This window comes from Bison bison, unplaced genomic scaffold (genome assembly GCF_000754665.1).
Source record: "Bison bison bison isolate TAMUID 2011002044 unplaced genomic scaffold, Bison_UMD1.0 scf7180017864063, whole genome shotgun sequence".
Taxonomy (NCBI): Eukaryota; Metazoa; Chordata; class Mammalia; order Artiodactyla; family Bovidae; genus Bison; species Bison bison.
The window spans coordinates 5050579-5069385 of NW_011494635.1; the positions used below are offsets into that span (position 1 = coordinate 5050579).

At 40.6% G+C, this 18807-nt stretch overlaps 1 protein-coding gene across 1 annotated transcript in view; it reads left to right on the forward strand.

The window, feature by feature from the left end:
• Positions 1-8101: 8101 nt before the first annotated feature.
• Positions 8102-18807, forward strand: part of LOC104986158 (dihydrodiol dehydrogenase 3-like) — a 27682-nt gene continuing 16976 nt past the window's right edge. The window contains 6 exon segments of the mRNA XM_010836615.1: positions 8102-8189; positions 10663-10830; positions 11131-11247; positions 12772-12849; positions 13263-13390; positions 14203-14307. Of these exon segments, the coding sequence (XP_010834917.1) occupies positions 8106-8189; positions 10663-10830; positions 11131-11247; positions 12772-12849; positions 13263-13390; positions 14203-14307 (680 nt within the window). The 5' untranslated portion in view covers positions 8102-8105.

Below are 18807 nucleotides of genomic sequence, written 5' to 3' on the forward strand. Positions count from 1 at the left end.
TGAACAGAGTAGTTACATGAACAGAGATGCTTTTTTAAAAAAATTACCCTGGTTGCTATATTGAGAAGAAAGAGAGAAAAAAGAGCCCTCTTTTAGGACTCTACAGGAATCTAGGTGAGAGATGATGCTTGCGTGGACCACAGAAGGAATAGTAAGTGTGGTCAAAGTTGTTAGAGTAGAGATATATTTTAAGGGCTGCATCAACCAGACTGTCTAACGTATTGGGCATAAAGTGAAAGGAAAAGGGGAATCAAAGCTGAACCCCAGCATTTGTGCTTAAGGGATAGGAAAAGGAGATGCCATTTTCTCAGCTGGAGACAATGTGGGGAGAACACATTTTTGTGGGAAGATTAGGAGTTCAATTATATATATTCAATTATAGGTATCTTTGAGATGCCTTTAGGTACTCAGTGAAGATGCATGCATACAGTTGGACATAGAAGTCTATCAGAGAAAAAGGTCAGCTAAAATATTTGTATTTGTGGTTTCTCAAATTTAGTTGCCACTTGAAGCCAAGAAACTAGAAAATTGGAGATAATATGTCATACAGTGAGTGAGTATAGACATGGATGTTAAGCTTCATGACAACTCAGTATTGAGGAGCTGGTTTTTCCTTAAAAAAAGAAAAAGTGGAGGAACCAGCAAAAGAGGCAGAGAAGGAGAGGCTAGTGAGGTGGGAGAGACTGTTCTTAGAAAGCACATGAAGGGTATGATTGGAGGCGAAAAGAGTCCAGTGCTTCCAAGTGGACAAGTAAGAGAAGACTGAAACGGACCATTGGATTGGGCAGTTAACCTTGGCAAGGTCAAGTGGCGCTTTGATAGTGGTGAAGGCAAACCCTGAGTAGAGTAAGTTCAAGAAATGGTGTGAAGAGACCAATGAGAAACAGAGTATATACGGTTTTCAAAGACGTTGCTGTAATGAGGACCATGGAATTGGGCAGGTGCTGAAAGAGGAAGTGGAATTTAAGACAAGGTTCCCTGTTATGGTAGATGACCACCTGCATCTGAGGTCAGAGGAACAGTCCAGCAGAGAGAGGAAAACCTATGATACAGCAGATGGAGGTGGGATTGATTTGAACCACATTTTAGTTAATACTGCTGGTATAACAAATGACCAGAAATTTGTGCTTTGAAACAACAGCAATGTATTAGTTTACATATCCTGAGGTCAGAAATTCAAAATGCGGTTCAATGGGCTAAAGTCAAAGTGCCAGCAGGCCAGCATTCTTTTCTGGAGGTTATAGGGGAAAACCCATTTCCTTGCCTTATACAGATACTAGAGAACAGATCCTGTGTTGTTGTAAGAGGGTGTTTGCTAAGACCAGAGCATTCTCTTGAAAAAATTCTGTTAGCTTTGGCCCTGCTTCATTTGTATTCCAAGGCCAAACTTGCCTGTTAGTCCAGGTATCTCTTGACTTTCTACTTTTGTATTCCAGTCCCCTAAAATGAAAAGGCCATCTTTTTTCAGTGTTAGATTTAGAAGGTCTCTTAGGTCTTCTAAGAACACATCAACTTCAGCTTCTCTGGCATTTGTGGTTGGGGCATAGACTTGGATTTCTGTAATGTTGAATGGTTTGCCTTGAAAATGAACCAAGATCATTCTGTCATCTTTGAGATTGCACCCAAGTATACTGCATTTTGGACTCTTTTGTTGACTATGAGGGTTACTCCCTTTCTTCTAAGGGATTCTTGCCCACAGTAGGAGATATAATGGTCAGTTGCATTAATTTCACCTATTTCCCATCCATTTTAGTTCACTGATTTCTAAAATGTCCATGTTTACTCCTGCCATCTCCTGTTTGACCACATCCGATTTACCTGGATTCAGAGTTCTAACATTCCAGGTTCCTATGCAATATTATTCTTCATAGCATCAGATTTTACTTCCACCACTAGACACATCCACAATTGGGTGTTGTTTCTGCTTTGGCTCTGCCTCTTCATTCCTTTTAGAGCTATTTCTCCACTTTTTTCTAGTAGCACATTGGACACCTACCAACCCGGGGGTCTCATCCTTCAGTATGATATACTTTGGCCTTTTCATAATGTTCATGGGGTGTCAAGGCAGGAATGCTGAAGTGGCTCACCATTCCTTCTCCATCATCAGGTCTCTCCATCATGACTTGTCCATCTTGGGTGGCCCTGCATGGCATGATAGTTTCATGAGTTACACAAGGTTTGTGTAACTGATAGTTTCATGAGTTACACAAGGTTTGATCCATGTGATCACATTGTTTAGTTTTCTGTGATTGTAGTTTTCATTCTGGAGGCCATAGGATTGAAATTCTTGCTTCTTCTGTGTTGCCCTCTAATGGACGAGGATAAGAGGCTTGTGCAAGTTTCCTGATGGGAGGGACTGTCTGTAGGGAAAGTCTTTCTCTGGTTGGCGGGGCAATGCTCAGTAAATCTTTAACCCAATTTTCTGCTGATGGGTGGTGAAATGAGAAGAATCTTTTGTTCCTTGCCCCTGTACCATGTCCTTTCCCTGCTGTTTGTGGAAAACTTCAAAGAATAAGTTTAATCAGAGAATTGAGAAATGTAGACACAAAGGAAAAAGGTCAAAAGAGACTAAATAATAACCGTGTGGTCATTAAGCATAATCAAGGACCTTCAGCTCTTTCTCAAGGGCTAGAGATAATATTGTGAACCATATCCTGTGAGCTGCCATATAGATCCTAGAACACCAGGTGGAGAAGTTAACCACATGATGACCAGAATATATCCATGACATAAGCTGCCACACTTCTGAATAATGGCCTCAAGAAATGCAAACAAATGGGTCCTGGAACTGAAGACTAATGTACATAAAACAATCAAGATGACACGGGTCAGACCACTGATGACCAATTTGAAGATGACTGTCAGAGCTGACTGTGCTGTTTGTGCATATAGCACCACTATCACTTCTGTCTATAAGGGCTCTTGCCCCACTGGTTTCCAGTGGAGTGGGGTCGGGCTTTGGATCGATGTCTGCCACACCAACAGCTCAGTTGCTGGAATCTGAAGTCAAACAAACTTTCCTTTCCACCAACCTGGCCTGATTATTGGATTTGAAACAATGAGCAGCTGCACCCCACCGACACACACACCGTTTTGGTAACAGTGGGACTGCTCCCTCCAGTAGAAGGGAAAACCACTAGGCCATTCTGGAATGACCTAAATGAAATTCTTTATGATTATACAGTGGAAATGATGAAAAGATTCAAGGAATTAGATCTGAAAGATTGAGTGCCATAGAGTGCCATAGAAAAGAACTAAGGGTGGAGGTTTGTAACATTATATAGGAGGGGGTAATCAAGACCATCTCAAGAAAAGAAATGCAACAAGGCAAAATGGTCATCTGAGGAGACCTTAAAATAGCTGAGAGAAGAGGAAAAGCAAAAGGCAAAGGAGAAAGGGAAAGATTTACCTATCTGAATGCAGAGTTCCAAGGAATGCTGGGAGAGGTAAGGAAGTCTTCTTAGATGATCAGTATAAAGAAACAGAAGAAAACAATATAATGAGAAACACTAGAGATCACTTCAAGAAAATTAGAGATACCAAAGGAATATTTCATGCAAAGATGAGGACAATAAAGGACAGAAAGGTATGACCTAAGATAAGCAGAAGAGATTAGGAAAAAGTGGCAAGAATACAAAGAAGAACTATACAAAAAAAGGCCTTAGTGACAGGGATAACCATTATGGTGTGATCACTCACATAGAGCCAGACATCATGGAATGCAAAGTTAAGAGGGCTTTGCATGAACAAAACTAGTGGAGGTGATGGAATTCCAGCTGAGCTATTCAAATTCTAAAAGATGATGCTGTAAAAGTGCTGCACTCAGTAGCCCAGCAAATTTGGAAGACTCAGCAGTGGCCGCAGGACTGGAAGAGGTCAGTTTTCATTCCAATCCCAAAGAAGGGCAATGCCAAAGAATGTTCAAACTGCTGCACAATTGCACTCATTTCACATAGTAGCAAGGTAATGCTGAAAATCCTTGATGCTAGGCTTCAATGGTATGTGAACCAAGAACTTCCCGGTATACAAGCTGGATTTAGAAAAGGCAGAGGAACCAGAGATCAAATTGCCAACATCCATTGGATCATAGAAAAAGCAAGAGAATTCCAGAAAAAACATCTACTTCTGTTTCATTGACTACACTAAAGCCTTTGACTCTGTGGATCACAGCAAACTGGGGAACATTCTTAAAGAGATGGAAATCCCAGACCACCTTACCTGGCTCCTGAGAAACCTGTATGCAGGCCAAGAAGCAACAGTTAGAACTGGACACGAAACAATGGATTCATTCCAAATTGGGAAAGGAGTCCATCAAAGCCATATATTGTCATCCTGCTTATTTGATTTATATGCAGAGTACATCATGTGGAACATTGGGCTCGATGAATCACAATGTGGGCTGAAGATTGCTGGGAGAAATATCAGTAACCTCAGATATGTAGATGACATCACCTTAATGGCAGAAAGCAAAGAGGAACTAAGGAGTCTCTTGATGGAGGTGAAAGAGGAGAGAGAAATAACTGGCTTAAATCTCAATATTTGAAAAATTAAGTTCATGGCATCTGGTTCCATCCCTTCACAGCAAATAGATGGGGAAAACTTGGAAACAGTGACAAAGTTTATTTTCTTGGCCTCCAAAATCACTGCAGATGGTGACTGTAGCCATTAAATTAAGATGCTTGCTCCTTGGAAGAAAAACTATGATAAATCTAGATAACCTGTTTAAGAACAGAGCCATTACTTTGTCGACAAAGTTCTGTAGAGTCAAAGCTATGGCATTTCCAGTAGTCATGTATGAATGTGAGAGTTGGACTGTAAAAAAGGCTGAGCCCTGAAGAACTGATGTTTTCAAACTTGGTTCTAGAGAAGACTCTTCAGAGTCCCTTGGACAGCCAGGAGATCAAACTGGTCAATCCTGAAGGAAATCAATCCTGTATATTCATTGGAAGGACTGATGCTGAAGCTGAAGTTCAATATTTAGCCTCCTGATGCTAAGTGCCAACCCATTGGAAAAGACCCCGATGCTGGGGAAGACTGAGGGCAAGAGGAGAAGGGGATGCCAGATGGTGAGATGGTTGGATGGCATCACAGACTCAGTGGACATGAATCTGAGCAAACTCTGGGAGATAGTGAAGGACAGAGAAGCCTGGTGTGTTGCAGTCCATGGGGTGGCAAAGAGTTGGACTCAACTGAGAAACTGAACAGGAGAACTCTTCCATCTTCATCTTGTAGACTCTACCGAGATCTTCAGAGACAGACTATAGCATCTTAGAATCTTTTATCTAATGCTCCTATCTTCCCACCTTCTCTTTGACTACAACTCTCCCAGGTCACACATGTAAGGACTTTGTCATTATATTAGGGTTACCAGGGAAACCAAGAATATCTTGCATCTCAAGATTTTAATCACCTTTACAAGATTGTTCCCAAACCAGGTTCAGAATCATACCCCCTGCAGTGGAAGCACAGAGTCCTCACCACTGGACCACCAGGAAAGTCCCAGGTTAATGGAAAATTTTAGCCACAATTTCATCACACCTACATTTTCGACTCTCTTCTCCATCTCTTCTGCTTCTGGAACCCCTACACTGTGAATGTTAGTATGTTCTATTCCCTAGTTAATGTAGCATTCTTCTTATGATTCTGTATTCTGGTAAATTATTTTGGTAAATTATTAATCTCTGTCTCAATATCTGATCTTTTCATGTTTTGTTTTTTTCTTATTGTTTCATTTGACACAATGAAAATTTCATTCCTCTCTCTCCTCATTTTGCTTAGCTTCCTCCTTCTCTATGAAGTTAGGTAATAAAAGTTACCTGTTCTGGTTTGTAGGGGTGTCCTTGTGTGGACCTATCCCTGTGCAATCTGTGTGCCCAGAGGCTTTGGGGCAGAGCTGCAGCTGAGGAGGGCAAAGCCACCCCTTCCCAGGGCATGCTGGCAACTGTCACCTCGGAGGGGCAGGCTAGAGCCAGAGGCTCTCCTGTGCTCAGTGGCTGTCCCCACACTACTGGGCCAGGCGAGTCCCAAGATGCTGGAGCAGAACTCTGAGAGTTGGGCCCAGATTGGTTCCTCCTTGTAAGTGTGCACCCCCATCCTCCACACTGGCACCTTTGCCCCAGAGGGTGGCAGAGCTGGAGGAAGGTGTGCAGGAGCAGCCCCTGGTGTGGGCAGCTGTGCATGTGGTGTAGCACTGGCACACCGTCAGAGCCCCAGACCCTGCTCCTAGGGCCTCTCTCTGAGGCCGCCCTGCCCCGTCCAGATGTGTGTGTGTTCCTATGTGTGTGCATTCAGATGGATCCTTGAAACAGGCAAATGCTCACTCTTGGTAGAGTTGTTCCTTGTCATAACTTTCACTAGTTAACTCGTCATGCTCCTAGTCCTGGGATCAGCCCAACAGGAAAGCTCAGGGTGGCTCATTTCACTTTTGAGTCAACAGCTTATCTGGTCGAGATTGGCTATCTGATTCTGGTGAATTTATGACTGTTTTTGAATGCACTATGTCCCCCAAAGCCACACCCCCATTCTATTCAGGGCCTTTTAATAAATGGTCTAGTCTATGTCTCCACCCTTATTCCTTTGTCCTTGGCTCCATATGTATGTATATATACATATATATATACACACACACACACACAAACATATATATATATATATATATATTTCCCCTGCAGCTGCAATAGGCATTCCAGGAACTCTTCAGTTCAAGCTTAGAATTAAGTGGAACAGATACCAGTCTCCAGGCAGCCCCCAAGTTGGTTGGAACCTCGCACATAAGGTTTCCTCTGATCACTCTGGTTTGAGGGAGGCAACTGGGAGCTGATCAAGACTGCACTGCTCCAGGCAGGAGGAGGGTACAGGCAAGTAATACATGATGAAATTTCCTTCTACTCTGTTCTGGATTTTTCCTAATTGCCTGTTCACTTTGTTGCTGTCAGTCTTTGTTTGACTGTTTTCCAGAACTTCTACGAGGTTTTAAAATTAATTTCTCTTTCTTTTCTTGTCTTTCCATGGGAGAATTCAGTCTTCCCATCTCACCAGTTTGCTGACATCACTGAACATGTTAAATTTTATTTATCTTCACTACATTTTTGTGTATCAGTGCATCACAACTTCTGTTTTCTTTCCAAATTTGTGGTATTTTAATTTGTTTATAGTTTTTCCTTTTATGAATAATGTGGAACAGTAAATTATGTAAAATGTGTACCAGTTATATTATGAGACTACTCTTTTTAAAAAAATTAATTTACTTATTTTAATTGGAGGTTAATTACTTTACAATATTGTGGTGGCTTGTATGTGTCCCCTTGTCCCGAACTGCTGTTCCACCTCCTTCCCTATCCCATCCCTCTGGGTTGTCCCAGTGCACCAGCTTTGAGTGCCCCATTTCACACATCGAACTTGGACTGGTCATCTATTTCATGTACAGTAACATACATGTTTCAATGCTAATCTACAAGAGTACTCTTAAAGTTACATAACTAAGTACAATGTATAAACACTCAAGAGTCTCTTTGCACAGTTCATATGGTATCCTAAGGCTATTAATAATCTCCAATAAGTATTTTGCCAAATGTCTGGTTTCTGTATACTGTTCTGGATTTCACCAGTCAGGTCTATAAAGCATAATAATTTTCCTGGTGGGAAATATAAAGAGACAAATTTATTTTCATTTGAGGTTTTGGTTCTTTATTAAAGGGTAACATTTTAAAAAATGCTATTAAACACTTTCAGATTGTGTGATTTGTGTATGTGTGTCTGTTTGTACTGTAAGATAGCTTTTTCAATTGATGTTTGATTGACATGGTGGTCATAATAGGAAAACAAAAAAGATTGTTGTTGGAAGTTTCTAGTCTAACTAATGGTCAATAATTGCCCACCCAATTTCATCAGTATATAATACTTGAGGTTATGCTAATAAAAAAAAATCAAACAAGTTGACTGTCTTCAAGCCTCTCCTTGTTCCACGGACACTACTTTAATCACACTTCTCCTACAATATATCTGCTAATGTTGGACAGTGCAGCTAGGGTGTGAACTTCCTGTTATTTATAACCTGTGAAGGAAGAAGAAAATATCAATCTGCTTACTCAGAGGAGAAACAGGCAATGGATCCCAAAGGCCAGAAGGTGAAGCTTAATGATGGCCACTTCATTCCTGTCCTGGGATTTGGAACCTATGCACCTCCAGAGGTAACAGTAGTGGTTGTGGGTTGAGATATAAAGAGTAAGTGAATGTAATATGAGCAGAAGGGACTTGGGTTGTCAAGCACTGAGTTCCTGGGTGACTCTGGGAGGGTCACGTGGTTCCACCAACCAGGCTAGAACCATGCCCTGTGAAAGGGGAGATAGCATCCTGTCTCCACTCTGCATCAGGGTCTGAGGTTGTGCTCACCTGCAGATTACTCTGGGTTCCCCTCCAGTTTCCATCTCTTTCCCAGCTTGGCAAAAGAGGAGACTCGGCTGTCAAGAAAATTGTCAGCTGCTTTGCTTTGAAGGTGATTGCAACAGTGAGGGTTATCTGTACATTTAATTATTTCCAGAATTCTTTCCTCCTTCCAAAAAGTCATGACACAGAGAAATATTTGAAGTGGGAGGTCCTATAGATGAGGTGAATGAAAAATAATGGGAATGAATTGTTTTTCTACTGTGGTGTGCCTGCTAGATGGCAGGCAAGAAACATTCCAACTGTGTTTTGCCTCATATTTCTGTTTTTGCTTGGAAACTTATTATTAGGGAAAATATAATCTCATTTGAAGGGAAAAGGTACTCTCTTACAGGCCAGGTTTTGTAATGTTTTCTTGGGCTTCCCCGGGTAGTTCAAATCGTAAAGAATCTGCCTGCAGTGTGGGAGATCTGGATTTGATCCTTGGGTCAGGAAGATCCCCTGGAGAAGGAAATGGCAACCCACTCCAATGTTCTTGCCTGGAGAATCCCATAGACAGAGGAGCCTGATGAGCTATAGCCCATGGGGTCACAAAGAGTTGGACACGATTGAGCGAATTTCACTTTCAATGTTTTTTTTTTTTTTTTTTAAAGTACGGTTTGCAGCGCTCAGGCATAAGATGGGCTGGTAAGTCTCTAGTCTGGAAGGGAGAAAATTTGCTGTCTATCTTGTCTTTAGGGTAGATATGAAAAGAGATTGGTCCTTAAACCTTGAGTCTCATTATTCTAATTCATAAAATGGAAAAACATAGTCAGAGACATTTTGTAGATAGAAGACAGGATTTTTATACTTTGTAGAGCAAAGTGGGGTGAGGGGAATGAAGGGGCCAGGATGTTACTGAAGCTCACTGGCTCATTCCTTGGTGGTGGTGGTGGTTTAGTCGCTCAGTTGTTCTGACTTGTGTGATCCCATGGACTGTAGCCTGCCAGGCTGCTCTGTCCATGGGATTCTCCAGGCAAGAATGGAGACGACACCACCCTAATTTCAGAAAGGGAAGAGGAACTAGAAAGCCTCTTGATGAAGGTCAAAGAGGGAGTGAAGAAGCTGGCATAAAACTCAGCATTAAAAATACTAAGATGATGGCATTCAGTCCCATCACATCATGGCAAATACATGAGGGAAAAATGGAAACAGTGGCACACTTTATTTTTTTGGACTCCAAAATCATTGTGGGTGGTGACTATAGCCAGGAATTTAAAAGATGCTTGCTCCTTGGAAGAAAAGCTATGAGAAGCCTAGACAGTGTATTAAAAAGCAGAGACATTACTTTGATGACAAAGGGCCATATAGTCAAAGCTATGGTTTTCCAGTAGTTATGAACAGATGTGAGAGTTGGATCATAAAGAAGTCTGAGTGCAAAGAATTGATGCTTTTGAACTGTGGTGTTGGAGAGGACTTTTGAGAGTACCTTGGACAGCAAGGAGATAGACAAAACCTGTCAATCCTAAAGGAAATCAACCCTGAGTATTCCTTGGAAGGACTGATGCTGAAGTTGAAGCTCCAATATTTTGGTCACATGATGCTAAGAGCCAACCTATTGGAAAAGACCCTGATTCTGGGAAAGATTGAGGGCAGGAGGAGAAGGAGACAATAGAGGATGAGATGGTTGGATGGCATTATTGACACAATGGACATGAGTTTGAGCAAACTGCAGGAGATAATGAAAAACAGGGAAACCTGGAGTGCTGCAGCCCGTGGGGTCAGAAAGAGTTGAACAGGACTGAGCAACCAAACAGAAACAACAACTTATATGAGAACATCACTTTGTACACCTTGATTGCATACAGTTTTTATGTGGTGTATTGTTTGTGGCCTCACTGGTAGACAGAGGTCTTAGAAGCTTTTACTTTGTTTCTTGATGCTTTTACCAGGCACCTTACACCTTTGTTCATTTATCTTCAAACATCTCACTATATAAATAATATCCATGACTACCACTTTATGCTGAATTCTTTGGGTTCTTCCAGAAAATCAATGAACCTGCATGTGGTCTTGAGGTCTCTGATGCCAACAGTCAACCATTGATTGCCTCATGTTGAAGGGTTCCTGTGTGTCCACTTAACCACTGACCAGGAATGTTCAGGGAAATCGTCAAGCATTCATCACCACACATACAGAACTAACCAAAGGCACAAAGAAACGTTTATGTTGGGAAGGTGAAAGCTTGTGTCTAGCAATCTCTTATGTGATATTCAGCTTCTATCTTTGTTGCTTATGTAGGTTGCTAAGAGGGAAGCTCTGGAATTCACACCATTTGCTATAGAGGTTGGATTCTACCATATTGACTGCGATCATGTGTACCAAAATGAAGAGCAGATAGGCCAGGCCATTCAAAGTAAGGTTGCAGATGGTACTGTGAAGAGAGAAGACATATTCTGCACTTCAAAGGTACTGTGTGCGTTGTGTGTGTGCACATGTGTGCAAGTGATTGTGCCCAGGTGAAAATTATATAATAGGATCATTTGTTCAGTGAAGAGTTGTTTGGTGAACTATGCTTATTGGTATATTCCTAAAGTATTAGCATTTCCTGGTGGTTCAGTGCTTAAGACGTGGTGCTTTACTGTCATAAGCTGGGATTCCTTCCTTGGTAGGGGAAGTAATATCCCATAAGCCACATGATATGCCCCTCCCCCCAAAAAAATTAACTGAAGTTTTATTATTACAAATTTTATTTTTTAACCTCTGAAGCTTTGGTGCTCATCCTTTTGACCAGGGTTGGTCTGACCAGCCTTGGAAAAGTCACTGAAAAATCTTCAACTGGACTATGTCGATCTCTATATTATGCATTATCCACTGACTCTGAAGGCTGGAAATTTGTGTGATCACATCAATGTTATATCTTGTGTTAGAATGTTCATCAACTTGCATGGATGGTTGAAGTAAGATTTGTCTAGTAGGTTGAAGGGATGATTACACTAGAGTAGAATCCCCCAAGTAATCATTTGTGATCATCTTTTTTTTTATTTTATTTTATTTTTAAACTTTACAATATTGTATTAGTTTTGCCAAATATCGAAATGAATCGGCCACAAGTATGCCTGTGTTCCCCATCCTGAACTCTCCTCCCTCCTCCCTCCCTATACCCTCCCTCTGGGTCGTCCCAGTGCACCAGCCCCAAGCATCCAGTATCGTGCATCGAACCTGGACTGGCGACTCGTTTCATACATGATATTATACATGTTTCAATGCCATTCTCCCAAATCTCCCCACCTTCTCCCTCTCCCACAGATTGATCATCTTTTTACTGAGATTCTTTGAATTCCTTACACGCCTCCCAGAAAAAGGAGTTAAATAATCTGAGAGTCTATGCTTGAAAACTTTCAGAAATAGAAATAAGCCAGTTCTGCACCCAGTCCTGGTTATAACTCCTGAGTCTCTGGGAATTTCGTGAACCAAGAGTTTGATGCAGCTGTGGTGAGCATGACACTGCCTTACATTGAACATGATGAGTCTATCTTGCCTTTCACCCTTTCTAGGTGAGCAGATTTGGTGGTGCTCCCTCTGTGTGGGTCTAAGCCTCATACCTTTACAGGGACTTGGGAGACCTTGCCTACACTCTCTCCTGTCTTCAGATGAGGTCTGTAGCCTGCACTTAGCCTTTAAGAAAGGTTTACCTAGAACAACCGATTTCATGTCACAGAACTCAAGCCATCTGATGCAAAACAGTTTCATGGACTATGTAGATGGCAAGTTCCAGCCACAGACAGAATTGAGGGTTGCAGTACTCTTCAGAAATATCTCCTTTTTCCTATTCCTTATCAGGGTACTACTCATGGTTTGCTTTATTTTTACTGAACATTTTCCATTAGTGGCAAATATGGCCTTGGGGCAGCTCAAGGCTCATGGTTATGAATATTTGAGAGCATGGCTGGATCTTCCACATTCCATATCAACCTAAGGAGAAACTTGCTGGTTCATATGCCTTCCCTAGCGCACTTGATGCTCAGAGATAAAAGGAAGTCTGATTATCTAGCCCAGGTCAAGATTGCAATTTTTATTCTAGAAATAAAGCCATGTAACTTATTGTCATTCCCAGCCCACAGTAGCACTTCTAAAGAGGCAAGTGCAAGAAGGGACAAAATTCACAGAAGTCACTGGAAGTCCGTTTTAGAAAGTAGAAAATTTGTACTTATTGCAACATATATTTAGTATAAAAGAGTAGAGTAACCCTCCCTCCTGAAGACATTGCTTACATAGACAAAATCACTTTGCAAATATTAGTATCTAGAAAGTTGTAAATATACCTCATGGAGGTTTAATTCTTGGGAGCTTGGCTAAATATGGAGAAATTATTTTGTGCTATCTCTAAAATGACTGCTTCCATCCCAGCCAGGGGAGGACATTTTGCAAACAGATGAAAATGGAAAACTAGTATTCGACTCAGTGGATTTCTGTCACACATGGGAGGTGAGTATGGGAAGGAGAGAGACCAGAGGAGGAGCCAGGAGAGTGGGGACCTCTTTCATTTCTTTCACCTGTGAGAATGGGCTGTGGACCATCAGACCCAGCAGTTCATAAAGTCTAAGGGCTGTGAGGCTGGGTTGTGGGGAGGAGACCATTGCTGAAATGTTCCAGAGAGGAAAGGAGGAGGAGATGTATGGGACAGTGCAGACAGGAATCTCTTTCCTTCCATGTGATATGTCTTCTCCAGGGTTCAAAGAGGAGATGATAATTCTTTTTGCATAATGTCTTCCCCTCTTTTCTTCTTGATAATCAATGTTAATTCTTGATGGATGACACTTTTTACAGATTTTTTTCCCAGCTTTTATTCTTGTTCTATTGCCCATTCCAAGTGACTGTTCACCACCCCGCCCTTCCAGGCACTGGAGAAGTGTAAGGATGCAGAGCTGACCAAGTCCATTGGGGTGTTCAACTGCAACCACAAGCACCTGGAGAAGATCTTGAACAAGCCGGGGCTCAAGTACAAGTCCGTCTGCAACCAGGTGAGCAGCTCGGCTCCTCTCCCTCCTGCTCTTCAGAACATCCTTCTTGCCCTGGAGCCAGATGTTTGTCTGTCCTCCCCTCCTGTTCATCCTACATTTGTGGACAGAAGGTTCTAGAGAGTAGAGCCCCTGTCTGGATGGTGTGAATAGAACCCATAATGGTATCTCTGTCTGATAAATTTGGATGGAAAAAGTGCACACGGCTTCCTGGTAAATCGTGAATAGAACCCAGCAGTAGAGGAAGGAAGCATTTCCCTGAGATGATAGCATGACCAGTTTGGAGGTTGAAAGTGTCCTGGAGCAAGCTTTGTACAGGAAGGAAAACCATGAAAACATGGAATCAGAGGTAAATTAATAAAGCGTTAAATCAGTTGCGATGGGTATTAAGGGTTTGTGTGGGGTTCTGATGGCTGAATCCTAAATCTTGGTGTTGCAGCATTTATAAGTCTTTAGCAGTGAACACAGTTCAGAAAATTGTACTGGACATTATGAAAATCATCCAGGTTAGAGGGTGAAGTTAAAGGCTCATGGTGATGCTAACAGTCTATGAAATATTTATTCATGAATGTCTACTCAAATGTACAGTCCATCTTTTGATTAGTCAAACTGGGACTGGTTCTCCCATCTATGTCCATCATAAATTAACTGTATAAACCCACTTTTCTTTGTTTCTCTGTTGATGTTAATATTTCCAGTTTCCATTTAATGTTATCATTTTTCCTTTATCATTTTTTAAACTTTTTGTCTCCCTCTGTCATATTAGTATTATGTTTCCATAATATCTGACCCTCTTCTCTATTGGTTTTCTACGGGTGGCATGTCACCCATATTTCAATCAGAGGAAACTGTTGGATTTCTGCAAGTCACATGATATTGTTCTTGCTGCCTATAGTGCTCTGGGATCCCAAAGAGTAAAGGGATGGTACTGAAGTATAATGAAAAAAACAGGTAGTTTATGTAAAATTAAATTTTTGATGAGATGGTTTAAATCATACAATACTCAGATAACTCTCATAGGCAGAGAGGAGAGAGCGGAGTAATGGAATGAATTCTCTTTTATCTTCCCATCACTGAGCCAATTTTCCTAGATTGTATTAGCTTGTTGACTCATGAATAACAAATGTCTGCATTAAAATCTATATATGACCCCCAGTTGAGACCAGAGACACAGCTTATGTCATAATTTACCTATTAACTAATGAACACATTAAAAAAATATGTGTTTCATTTCTTTGTGTTGATTTTATATCCTGCAACTTTAATATATTCATTGATTAGCTCTAGTAATTTTCTGGTGGAGTCTTTAGTGTTTTCTATGTAGATGATCATGTCATCTGCAAACAGTGAGAGTTTTACTTCTTATTTTCCAATTTGGATTCCTTTTATTTCTTTTTCTGCTCTGATTGCTGTGTCCAAAACTTCCAAAACTATGTTGAATAGTAGGGGTGAAAGTGGGCACCCTTGTCGTGTTCCTGACTTTAGGGGAAATGCTTTCAATTTTTCACTATTGAGGATAATGTTTGCTGTGGGTTTGTCATATATAGCTTTTATTATGTTGAGGTATGTTCCTTCTATTTCTGCTTTCTGGAGAGTTTTTATCATAAATGGATGTTGAATTTTGTCAAAGGCCTTCTCTGCATCTATTGAAATAATCATATGGCTTTTATTTTTAAATTTGTTAATGTGGTGTATTACATTGATTGATTTGCAGATATTGAAGAATACTTGCATCCCTGGGATAAAGTCCACTTGGTCATGATGTATGATCTTTTTAATATGTTGTTGGATTCTGATTGCTAGAATTTTGTTAAGAATTTTTGCACCTATGTTCCTCAGTGATATTGGCCTGTAGTTTTCTTTTTTTGTGGGATCTTTGTCAGGTTTTGGTATTAGGGTGATGGTGGCCTCATAGAATGAGTTTGGAAGTTTACCTTCCTCTCCAATTTTCTGGGAGAGTTTGAGTAGGATAGGTGTTAGCTCTTCTCTAAATTTTTGGTAGAATTCAGCTGTGAAGCCGTCTGGACCTGGGCTCTTGTTTGCTGGATTTCTGATTACAGTTTCAGTTTCTGTGCTTGTGATGCGTCTGTTAAGATTTTCTATTTCTTCCTGGTTCAGTTTTGGAAAGTAATATTTTTCCTATGCAATAATAATGAGAAAATAGAAAGAGAAATTAAGGAAACAATTCCATTCACCATTGCAACGAAAAGAATAAAATACTTAGGACTATATCTACCTAAAGAAACAAAAGACCTATACATAGAAAACTATAAAGCACTGGTGAAAGAAGTCAAAGAGGACACTAATAGATGGAGAAATATACCATGTTCATGGATCAGAAGAATCAATATAGTGAAAATGAGTATACCGCCCAAAACAATCTATAGATTCAATGCAATCCCTATTAAGCTACCAACAGTATTTTTCAGAGAGTGAGAACAAATAATTTCACAATTTGTATGGAAATACAAAAACCTCGAATAGCCAAAACAATCTTGAAAAAGAAGAATGGAATTGGAAGAATCAACCTGCCTGACTTCAGGCTCTACTACAAAGCTACAGTCATCAAGACAGTATGGTACTGGCACAAAGACAGAAATATAGATCAATGGAACTAAATAGAAAGCCCAGAGATAAATCCACGCACCTATGGACACCTTATCTTTGACAAAGGAGGCAAGCATATACAATGGAAAAAAGACAATCTCTTTATCAAGTGGTGCTGGGAAAACTGGTCAACCACTTGTAAAAGAATGAAACTAGACACTTTCTAACACCATACACAAAAATAAACTCAAAATGGATTAAAGATCTAAATGTAAGGCCAGAAACTATAAAACTCCTAGAGGAGAACATAGGCAAAACACTCTCTGACATAAATCACAGCAGCATCCTCTATGACCCACCTCCCAGAATATTGGAAATAAAAGCAAAAATAAACAAATGGGACCTAATTAAACTTAAAAGCTTCTGCACAACAAAGGAAACTATAAGCAAGGTGAAAAGACAGCCTTCAAAATGGGAGAAAATAATAGCAAATGAAGCAACTGACAAATAACTAATCTCAAAAATATACAAGCAACTCCTGCAGCTCAATTCCAGAAAACTAAATGACCCAGTCAAAACATGGGCCAAAGAACTAAATAGACATTTCTGCAAAGAAGACATACAGATGGCTAACAAACACATGAAAAGATGCTCAACATCACTCATTATCAGAGAAATGCAAATCAAAACCACAATGAGGTACCATTTCATGCCAGTCAAAATGGCTGCTATCCATAGTCTACAAGCAATAAATGCTGGAAAGGGTGTGGGGAAAAGGGAACCCTCTTACACTGTTGGTGGGAATGCAAACTAGTACAGCCACTATGGACAACAGTGTGAAGATTCCTTAAAAAAATAGAAATAGAACTGCCATACGACCCAGCAATCCCACTGCTGGGCATACACACTGAGGAAACCAGAATTGAAAGACACGTGTACCCCAATGTCCATCATAGCACTGTTTATAATAGCCAGGACATGGAAGCAACCTAGATGTCCATCAGCAGATGAATGGATAAGAAAGCTATGGTACATATACACAATGAAGTATTACTCAGCCATTAAAAAGAATACATTTGAATCAGTTCTAATGAGGTGGATGAAACTGGAACCGATTATACAGAGTGAAGTAAGCCAGAAAGAAAAACACCAATACAGTATACTAACACATATATATATGGAATTTAGAAAGATGGTAACGATAACCCTGTATGAGAGACAGCAAAAGAGACACAGATGTATAGAACAGTCTTTTGGACTCTGTGGGAGAGGGCGAGGGTGGGATGATTTGGGAAAATGGCTTTGAAACATGTATAATAACATATGTGAAATGAATTGCCAATCAGGCTGATGCATGATACAGGATGCTCGGGGCTGGTGCACTGGGATGACCCAGAGGGATGGGATGGGGAGGGAGGTGGGAGGGGCTTTCAGGATGGGGAACACATGTACACCCGTGGCGGATTCATCTTGATGTATTGCAAAACCAATACAATACAATACAATATTGTAAAGTAATTAGCCTCCAATTAAAATAAATAAATTTATATTAAAACTAGAATAAAATAAATTAATTAAAAAATAAATTCACAAAGCATCTTAAAAAATATGTGTTTCAAGACTCACTTACCTTGTGTTTAAAGTTGAGATAATAACATATAACTCCAAGTTCTATCATGATAGAAAAGAAATTCAACTTGAACCATTTTTGTAAGCATCTATAGTAGAATAATGATAAAATAAATGTCTCTTATTTTGAGACCTCTCCATTTTTATCAATACCTTAGAAAAAGTGAAATTTACAAACTATTCTGGGTCTTTTCCTTCAGTTTCTCTTTTCATGCCCTTGATTGTAGAAGAAAAAACACCCCCTGAAAATTAAGGAAAAAATCCATGAGTTTGGCAGTCCTGTTCTCAACTCAATAATGCCTCTGAATTACCTGTAGAGCTTTGTAAACACAGAATGGGAAGTGACACAGTTGAGGTTCTGATTCAGTTTGTCTTCAGCTCAGTCATGGAATTTGTATTTCTAACAAGATCTCAGATACTGATGATGTTGGTGCATGGACCACACATTGAGAAGCACTGGTCTAGAGTGAACCTCTTGGTCTGTTTGGGAAGATCAGATCAGATTAGATCATATCAGTCACTCAGTCGTGTCCGACTCTTTGGGACCCCATGAATCGCAGCACACCAGGCCTCCCTGTCCATCACCAACTCCCGGAGTTCACCCAGACTCATGTCCATCGAGTCAGTGATGCCATCTAGCCATCTCATCCTCTGTCGTCCCCTTCTCCTCTTGCCCCCAATCCCTCCCAGCATCAGAGTCTTTTCCAACGAGTCAACTCTTCACATGAGGTGGCCAAAGTATTGGAGCTTCAACTTTAGCATCATTCCTCCCAAAGAAATCCCAGGGCTGATCTCCTTCAGAATGGACTGGTTGGATCTCCTTGCAGTCCAAGGGACTCTCAAGAGTCTTCTCCAACACCACAGTTCAAAAGCATTAATTCTTTGGCGCTCAGCCTTCTTCACAGTCCAACTCTCACATCCATACATGACCACTGGAAAAACCATAGCCTTGACTAGACGAACCGTTGTTAGCCAAGTAATGTCTCTGCTTTTGAATATGTTATCTAATTTGGTCATAACTTTCCTTCCAAGGAGTAAGCGTCTTTTAATTTCATGGCTGCAGTCACCATCTGTAGTGATTTTGGAGCCCAGAAAAATAAAGTCTGATACTGTTTCCACTGTTTCCCCATCTATTTCCCATGAAGTGATGGGACCAGATGCCATGATCTTAGTTTTCTGAATGTTGAGCTTTAAGCCAACTTTTTCATTCTCCACTTTCACCTTCATCAAGAGGCTTTTCAGTTCCTCT